This window comes from Solanum pennellii, chromosome 12 (genome assembly GCF_001406875.1).
Source record: "Solanum pennellii chromosome 12, SPENNV200".
NCBI classification, from domain to species: domain Eukaryota; kingdom Viridiplantae; phylum Streptophyta; class Magnoliopsida; order Solanales; family Solanaceae; genus Solanum; species Solanum pennellii.
This window is the reverse complement of record NC_028648.1, coordinates 3,597,763-3,608,149: the sequence shown is the minus strand read 5'-3', so window position 1 is coordinate 3,608,149 and position 10,387 is coordinate 3,597,763. Positions and strand designations below refer to the sequence as shown.

At 29.8% G+C, this 10,387-nt stretch overlaps 1 protein-coding gene across 1 annotated transcript; it reads right to left on the bottom strand.

Moving 5' to 3' along the window:
* Nucleotides 1-3,546: 3,546 nt before the first annotated feature.
* On the bottom strand, nucleotides 3,547-9,236 carry LOC107005566 (reticulon-like protein B21). Its single transcript, XM_015204195.2, has 9 exons — nucleotides 7,713-9,236; nucleotides 7,489-7,530; nucleotides 6,748-6,850; nucleotides 6,562-6,636; nucleotides 5,989-6,136; nucleotides 5,377-5,446; nucleotides 5,165-5,230; nucleotides 4,438-4,560; nucleotides 3,547-3,820 (listed from the first exon to the last, which is right to left on the bottom strand). The coding sequence occupies exons 1-9, from the start codon at nucleotides 9,049-9,051 to the stop codon at nucleotides 3,675-3,677; spliced, it is 2,112 nt and encodes a 703-aa protein (XP_015059681.1). The 5' UTR covers nucleotides 9,052-9,236; the 3' UTR covers nucleotides 3,547-3,674.
* Nucleotides 9,237-10,387: the final 1,151 nt, after the last annotated feature.

Here is a 10,387-nt window from a genome sequence, read left to right as displayed (position 1 = left end):
TTTTTTTCATTTTCGTTAAAGGAAAAAGGTATATGTGAGCCATTTGTTTACAAGTAGGGGTATATATGAGCCACTTTCATAACAAGGGGTATATCAGCTCTAAATGACAAAGTTGAGGGGTATATCAGACCCTTTTCCATATATATATATATATATATATATATATATATATATATATATATAACAATTCAATAGCTTAAAACGAGACAATTGCTTAAGTATGGCCATTTTATGTTCGAGAAAGAGAAAGAATCACATATTAAATTTATTTTCACCTTTTCGACAAAAATATCATCTTTCTAATTCTTAATGAATTAAATCCATCATATATTTTTGATGGTACATATAATCTTTTTTGTCTCAATGATTCTTTATTATCCATCAACATGATATATATATATATATATAATAACTAAAACATAAATCGAGAATAATTATATAAGTTAAGTCAAGAACTTCATGATATAGTCAACAAGATCAACATCATGCATAAAGATTGGTATCATGAACTCGTAAACTTTTAATTCTGGCTCCGTCGTTATTAATGTAACAAACCAATAGACACATCATTTAAAATAATAGAGTATGTCGTGATGTAACGTGACTATTTTTTGTTTTTGTTGACGTGACTATGTAAATGTAGTCATGAATAAACTGATAAATTTTTTTCTACTTGCACGTAATTGTTTCCTAAAATGTAATTATTAATTTTCAAGAATAAATATATTATTATGCTTATTACTTTTAGTTTAATCCAGAGTCTTTATTCGAGTATTTTTTTAAAACAAAATTTCCTCAATAATATAACAACAAATAAGTGATGGTTACTGGAGCAACATCTATAAAAAACAAATTCAAATTGTGTAAGTTTAACTAAATTATATATAGGTAAAACAGATATTTAAAATATATAAATATGATAAAATCTCATTTATTTTGAAAAAAAAAGAGACACCTTAATTATATTCATAACTCACTAACCAATTAGAATTTGTATTTTGTACATGTCCACTAATTAAAAAGAGAATCACAATCCATGCTAAAAAATTTCTTCCATTTTTTAAAGGGAACAGAATCTGAAATATATTCAAATTTTGATCGAAATTGCTGTTATGATATCAAACTTTTCGGAAGAACTTTTTACTCCTGCACTATTTAATAGTGTATTCTAAAAGGCATATATATGTCTACTTGGACATAAAAAATATAATATAATTATAAATAGTAATGTGTTCACGTGGCCATATATATACCTTTAAAATATATTATTATATAATTTAGGAGGTAAAGAATCCTCCATAAAATTTGATATCGTAACAATAATTTCAATCAAAGCTTAAATATTTTTCAAATCTTTTTCCTTTTATAAAAATCTTTTTTATTTTGAATTCATCGACTCTAAATTAAATATATTTTTCAAATCTTTTTCCTTTTATAAAAATCTTTTTTATTCTGAATTCATCGACTCTAAATCAAATTGGTTCTACTCGTGTAGTGCTTCGTTTGGTTAAGTGGTCAATTTTCATTATAATGTGTTTTGAGGTTAAAACAAAGCAAAAATCGACACGCATGCATGTGGTTTTGCATGTTACGTGTATTTAATTTGTGCCATGTGAAATAGGTGTAAGTCGATTAAGTAATGACAAATAATATATTTAATATAATTTTATAAGCATAGTCTGAAATAAATAATGTGTATAGTAACGTAATATTATTTCTTATTTTAAAGAAGTAGAAAAACTTGTTTTTAAATAAATCATCGACAAATAAAGCATTTCAAAAGTTAATTACGCAAAAAAAGGGAAAAGTTGTCTGAGAAATACTCCAACTTGATAACGTTGGCCAAAACTATTGTTACGATACCAAATTTTATTGAGGACCTTTTATCCCCTGAACTATTTAATATTGTATTTTAAAGGTATATATGTGTCAACATGGGCAAATTACTATTTACAATTATGCAATATTTTTTATGTTCACGTAGACACATATATACTTTCAGAATATACAATTAATAATGCTGTAGCAAAAAAATCTTTTTAAAAATTTGATATCGTAATAATAGTTTCAATCAAAATTTAAATATATATTTCAGACATTTATCTTTAAATTTTCAGACATTTATCTTTAAAATAAATATAATCATAAAAATTTCATAAAAAATATAGAGAAAAAAATAGTAGAAAGAAACACTACTACTATCGTATAACAAAGACAAACAAATAAAATAAATAAATAAATAAAATTAGATAAATAGGGGAATAAAATCTTCTATAATATATACACCACTCACCAACAATTTATATACTTTGAATATTAACCACTTAATACATAATAATTCTCAAGCAAAACATAATGAATGTTTTCAAGTCTATGTCAATCTAAGATTGGGTGGTGTGTAACACCGAGACGGATTCAAAATTTTAATTAAATAAAAAAAGTTTTAAAAAAATATTAAATTTATTATAATATTAAAATTATGGATTTAAATCATAAATCTCAATAGATTTTAACATATATATAAATAAAAAAGAACTATGAAAATTTATATGAACTTTGTGTCAAAAATTTATAATGCTCTCATTAAGTACTAGTCATTATATTTAAGGTGGGTTACGTGTCAAGTTGTTATGGTACATAGACCATATAATAGTTGTCGTGATAAAATGAAATATGACAATTACATTACTTGGATTGAATTAAATGAATAATAATAATAAAACATTATAACACTTTGGAATTTAGTATCCCATACAAGAATTTGACAAACCCTTCTACCATTTGTGGTCAATGGTGGATGCTACATCGTGACCATCGGTTCAATTGAATCCGTAACTTTTAATAATAAAGTATCATTTTTTTATAAATGTTGATGGGGGCGGAGGAGGGGGCTAGCTCGTGGAATCAAGAAAACATTGTTCGCTTTCTTTTTCATTTTCACCGGGTTTGAACCATGTCTCCCAAACAATTTTGATGACGAATAAAAAGAAATTGAAATTAATTGTTCGATATCTTGTTGTTGATGGAGGTACATATCCCTCTTCTCGATAGAAATATAAATGATAGATAAATGATAGAAATCCCACCTTTAGATCGAAATATATAATTTTAACAATACAATGATTTTAATGGTGAAAATTTTAAATATTCACTATCAATTTGCGATAAACACGTGATGCAAATAAATTAAAAAGAAAGGTTATACTTGCATTTGGGCTTATATAACTCAAAGTTCAAAAAGAGTGTTGATGCTGTATAGCCATTTGGGCCATAGAGGAATTGTTGTAAAATGAAGAAACTATGAAGATATATGATGAACATTTCTTTTCTATTTATTAGTGTCGACATTGAGTCTGACTAAATACAAATTTATGTAGAAAATCTTTTATTAAGAGGTAAATAACCCTAACAAAGACAACCCATGTACGAATTTGAATCTAAAATCTCTAGTTAAAGATCGAGATAATATCTACCGCCTTACGACAACGATGGAAAATCATACCATTGGTTTATTAGAACTTAGCCTAACAACATACCAAAAACAAGTAAAAAAGATAATATTTCATCTTTATTGCCAAAAGAATCATTAGCCCAAGTTGATTATGTACACTAAGAACAAAAAATTAATTATCAAAAAAATTGTAATTGTTTATAATATTAATCTATTTATTAACTTAAAATGCTTTTTTTTGCTTTCTTGTATCCATTAAATTGTACTTTTTCCCTTGCAAAAAATCATCACTATTTATAGTAGTATTTGTAATATCTTCTCTCACCAAGGTTTTTTGATAGTACCTAAAGCCCACATATAACATGAACACTGCAAAAATAAATTGTAAAATTTGTCAGTATGATAATATTTTCATTGTGTTACAAAATATCTGAAAAGATCAAACAATCACTCCCTCGTGATCTATCGAAAACATCCTCTCTACTTTCACAAGATAGGGATAACGCTGTGTACGACACCTTCACCAGACCTAACTTGTGAGATTAAACTAGGTATATGTTGTTGTTATGTTCTCAATTATTCCCACGTTCCAAATTGCTTGACGCTATTTTCTTTGATTTGTTTTTAAAAAAAGGACACATTTCTATATTTGACAACAATTACCAACTTTGAACTTCATATTTTAGCCTTAACGAGAAGCTTTTATAGCTATAAAAATAGTGTAATACCATATATCGACAAGTTTCAAGTTTTATATTCACACAAATATTATGTCGTGTTTAATAATATCACGAAGTACATACTCCATGCAAAGTCAAACAACGTTTGCTCAAACTTTATTATAACCTAGTTGCACCTATGTTAGATCCTCGAGACGTGATATTATTGGGGGATTAGACATGCATGTGGCGATATTTTTGAAAAGTCCGAACAAAAAAATTGAAACTGAGAGTGTATCGTGTAAAAGTTATAGATACTATTTTTACCTGCCCATATTCTGGCAATGATTGAAGAGAAATTCCATACTAATGTGAAGATTGCAAATCCAATAGCCTTTTTGTGAGTACATGATTCCCAAGCATCTCTAATGTATCTTATAAAAAATGTACCTTCACATAAAAATTATAAATCACAATATTAAATATTATTGATTGGTCATATAACATGACAACGACGACGACATACTCAATATAATCACACAAGTGGGTCTGAAAACGGTATGATGTACGCAGAGAGGATGTTTCTGTTTCTGGTAGACCCTCGACTCTGGTTTAACATATAACAGAACAACATAAACAAAAATGATGTTCCGCGCACCGTGTACTATAACTTTATTAGATGTTCCAAAATTTGGTTATATATAGCAAAAGCCCTACATGTTGTACTGCCTCTGCATACTTGTGACAAAAACTGCCAAAATTTGATAATGATTTATGGCAAATTAGCCCCACACCAACAGTATTATATCCAAAACATACATGAAGTTTTAAAAAAAAATAGTGATATTCACTATCAAACCAAAGTTGTAGTTTTCTGAATAGACTTTTTAAGATTATGATGGATTTTTGAAGTAATTATAACTATAACGGTGACAGGCTATCTATCCCACAAAGATAGGGGTAAGGACGTAAGCTCTACGTACATCCTACCTTCTCTAGATTCACTTATGGGATTACACGGGACAGACATATTGATTGTTTTTTTCTTTCTTACCGTGAGAGGTCAACTGTGTCGAATAAGAAGAGCAAACTTTTGGTATGACGAAAACTCCAAAAAACCCTGCAAAATAGGGGGTCAATAAGCTTCATATCATATTGCATAATTTTTCGTATTGATCGTCTGCTGAAAGATCAAAAAGAAAAAACTAGAACAAGTCATTTTTATTTGAACTGCTTATAGATATGACATTTAGAGAAGAAACTCACCCAATTTATACAGTTTCCAAATAGTTATATAGTTGCCGAACTTTGCCAAAAGAAACAGCAGAACTGCCATCTGCCAGAGGTAAGATCTTGTCAAATTCCCGCAAGTTCACAAGATTAGGTAAATAATTGAAGTAACATGGGAAAACAATAAAACTTATCCGCACTTGATATTTATAGTGACCAATAGACACATGAAATATATTTTGGCACATAGACTTCTATCCTATGTTACTCGAATTTTCAAAATATGTTCTTGCACCCGTATTGGATCGTCCATAAATGCACTAGTTTTGGAGTATGTATCATGGACTAAGCGCATTTTGAAGAGTCAAGGCAACATAACTTCTATTACTAAACCATGATTAATTTATGTTTTTTTTTTAATGGTTTGACAGCTACCAAATCTCAAGCTCAAATCCCTATGGTCAGTTGAGTTACTCGGTACCTATGTTGGTGGAAGGTTGCAGGTACCTCGTGTAACTAGTCGACGTACGCACAAGTTGGCATCATCGAATCACTATAATAATGATTTGGCGTAAACATCAAGTGCGGACAATAAAGAAACTATAAAGGACATTGAAATCAAATGGAAATGTATGAACTTTTCTTTACCTTCATTGTAGTCGAAGGATCCCCAGAAAAAAGCGCTCTGATTTTCAAAAGAAACTCATTTATTAAAGGAAGTATCAATTTCAGTATCCACATTGCTTCTTCGTCGCCTACTACACATTCACTTGATTCACCAACATCAACGGCTCTCCTATTTACACACACAAAAAGAGGAGATAATATAAAAGTCAAATTGAATGTTAGACAGAGGTTATCGGATAATCTCTCAAGAGATGGTAATTATAGAATGAACTTAATTTTGTGTATTTATGGTGTACATGTTTTTGATACCATCGGATTAAACTGAGTTATAACCTATGTTGCTCGGTCTCTTAAAAAAAAGTCGTGTGTTGAATCCTCCAAAAGTAGAACATTTTTAAGCATCATACACAATCGTCGCAACATTTTTAGAGACACCGAACAACGTAGCTTATAACAATAGGTAAACTCTTAATGTAAAATATGATATGCACCAACAAAATACGGTAATAATATCTTGTTATAACCGGTTAAATTGCATTGATAGTATAAAAATTTTACACTGCTAATGCATGTAATCTAAAGTAAAGATAATACCTGTGAATGAGGGATCTAAAGAGAAAGATTGCAGCAAGATAGATCAGACCCAAGTAGGCGAGCGCAGAAATGAAGCTGTAAACACCATTATTAAGAATAGTTCACTTCAATATATTGTGTTAAAATGATTCAAGAATTAAGAAATAGAAACCTGATTTGTTTTTTTGAGTTAAAGGTCCTAATTACCTGATATTGAGATCTTGAGTATACGAAGATGAAATGATTACAAACGTTCCAATTCCAAAGACTAACGCTGATTTTGATACATTTCTCCACATCACTAAATCAACTGCAGAAAATGTTTTAATAGGAAATCAGAGCTAATAGTTGTAGTGTAGTTACTTATGCTGCCGACAGACACGATGTTTATACTAAAACCAATTTAACTCAAGCAATTAAAAATTGAAGTGAGTTACATATTACACTTCCCTCCGAGTTATCCTAGGCCAGTTCAAGTGAGTTAGTTGGTCACCGTTCTCGCTCCAATATTTGTGTAAGAGGAAATACTAATGAAGTGAATTTTGATTGTTTACTTTCCTTTTTCTTTGAAAAGAATAGCTCCTCCTACATATTTGTATGTAGATCCTGAACTAAGGTATGATTGCAAAAATTATTGAGGTCAGTCTTTTCGGGATATGAGCAATAGGAAATGCCAAAGTCCGAAAGGTATGAGCAGTTTTCACTCTGCTAGTACTGAATACCGGTAATTCCCCAACACTTCCCAACATTTTAATAAAGTAAGCGGTAAGGGCATTGGACCTATAAATAATAGGCGCAAGTAGCTTGAAATTCAAGTGAAAAATGTGCGTATGAAAGACACATGTCATGCATTCATTGATTTAGTGTAAATATAGAATACAAATAAATTTTACCGCCGATATGATATCACATTGAGTTCTAAAAAAGATATTAAGAGATTCAACTCACCCAAGCTTTGTAGTTTGCTATGTTGTTTAGACTGGAATTCATCTGAAAATGCAACAAGATGCAAAAGAGGAATTCAGAATCAAGCTTTGAAAACAAAGAGTCAAAATGAAACGTAGGTCAAGTAGCGCATTTAAGGATGATGCAACACGTGTACAACAACATTTATAGAGAATACGAGCAAAATTGAATGAAGCAAAACATAAAAGGAAATGCAGGCATTTTACCTGATTTGGTTCTTGTTGCAGTTTGATGAATATTAGCATTGCCTAAAGTAGGAGGTGACTGTTTCATATTAATTGAAGAAATTGGCATTTGTCTTTTATTATTGTACTGAAATCTCTTCTCTTCAATCACAATCTTTTTAAGCTTATTCTGTTCTTGCACTCTAATTTCTTTAACTTCAACACTTCTCTTATCATTTCCCTCGTCGATTTCTTCCTCCAATACGTCGTCCCATTCTTCATCATCATCATCATCTTCATTTTCAAGATTCTTTTCTAATTTCTTTACAGATTCATCCTCAGATACCACATTGCCTGTGATAAATTTCTCTTCACACAAACCAAACTCCTCAGAATTTGTCTTCTTAATCCCAGTTGAGCCTTCAAGACTGGATTTTTTCACATTCCCATTAACAGACTGATCATATTTCAGCTTTCTCAGCTCAGAACTTTTCTTGTTCTGAATTGGGACTTTTTTACAAACTCCATCAGCAGAAACACACAAATCTTTACTTTTTTCATCCAAATTTTTCCTCAAATCAGATCTTTTACTAGCAATCTGAAAAGGGTTCCCCTCAAAACTCTCACTTTTCCAAGTTTTCTTTGTAATCCCAACAACCCCATCAACAGAAACACTCAAACTTTTACATTTTTCATTTAAATTTTTTCTCAAATCTTTACATTTTTCATCCAATTTTTTGCTCAAATCAGACTTTTTACTAGCAATCTGTAAAGGGTTCCCCTCAAAGCTCTCATTTTTCAAATTTTTCTTTGTTATCCCAACAACCCCATCAACAGAAACACTCAAATCTCTACATTTTTCATCCAAATTTTTGCTCAAATCTTTACATTTTCCATCCAAAGTTTTACTCAAATCAGTTTTTTTACTAGAAATCTGTAAAGGGTTCCCCTCAAAGCTCTCATTTTTCAAATTTTTCTTTGTAATCCCAACAACCCCATCAACAGAAACACTCAAATCTCTACTTTTACCATCCAAACTTTTGCTCAAATCAGTTTTTTTACTAGCAATCTGAATTGGGTTCCCCTCAAAACTCTCAGTAGTTTTCCAAGTTTTTCTCTTTCCACTCACTACCCCAACATCAAGATTTTCTCTTTTTGGCCCCATATCCAACTTTTTATCTACTTGAGTATTACTTCCACTAATAAAAACACAATCTTTGTCATCATTTTCATCTGGGGTTTCTTCAATACTACTATTACTAAACACTTTGAATCCACCTTTTACTTCATCAAGTTTCATTCTATTCTCCCAAACAGAACCTGTTGCCACAACACCATTATTTCTTGATGATTTGCTCCTCCTCCTATTGCCCCCTTCCATATTTTTCACTCTATTGATGATTCAAGATTGTAATGAGTAGTATTGATTTGTGGGGTTTCACTGTTTAAGCTTAAAAAAAAACAATGGTGTTTGGTGAGAAATCAAAGTTTGTGAAAACAATGAAATTTCTAAAACAGAGAGAGAAGAGTTTTTTGTTTTGGCTCTTTTCCACCTTTTTAATAAGTTGTTCTTTCTTTAAATAAAAAATTGAATTAATTATTAATTTTTCTTTGCCTCTTTTGAGAATGGTTTGATCGGATTAATAATAATAATAATAATAATATATAGCGTGTATTAATAGTACTTGCATTAGTAATTATACTTATATTAGTTATAGATATCAGTGGCGGACCCACATGGTGTCCGTCGGGTGCTCGAGCACCCATTAACTTCGTTACAAAATATATATATCTATGTAGAAATCGATAGGTATTTGTATAAAATTAACATAGAGCACTCAATAAATAAATCATATAGTTGGCCCAACGGTTCTAGGATAGGTACTTAGGACTCTTTTAAGTTTTAATGTTGTTTTAATGTTGTTGTACCAAGGTTCGAATCTCATTGTTAACACATATTTTTTATAGTTTCATTTCAGAGCACCGACAACCTTAAAATCTTAGATCCGCCACTGATAGATACAATATTTTTTATGCATCGTTTGATTTGTTGTAAAAAATAATATGTACTATTATATAAAATTATTTATTTACAATAGTATCATTCAGTATTATGATGGAAAAGATGTAAAAAATATTTTATAGAGGCAATTGAATCTTCAATCACGCTAATACATGTATTAAGTTTTTTTACATTACTAATGTCATGAATTCACCCTATGAGCAATACACTCTTTAATATACGATAGAGTGTATAACTAATTTTTGTACTCGTTATACATATCATGAAAAAATATACCAAATAAAAAATTAGTGATACGAAGAACTAATACATGATTATTGTTACTAATATACTCTTCCAAACGCGTCCTTATTTCTTTATTCTTTTGAACTATCCAAAAAAAAGAAACAAGAAAAAAACCCAAAGAAATGGGATCGTACTAATATTGATCAATAACTTCATTTTTAACTTTTGCTATTTTTGAATTTGGTTTTGGATGCGTTGGATTCTTAGTAATATTTTTGCTATTTAAGGCAATATTTAGTTTTATGAAGAATATATTATTACTAAAACGTATTTCATACTGTGGCAGAGCCAAAAATTTAATAAAGGGTGTTCAGAACAACTTGTCATATTAAAGATGTAAAATATATTATTTAATCATTTCATATATCATTTTATTTATATATATGATATTTTTTTTCGACGAAAGGTG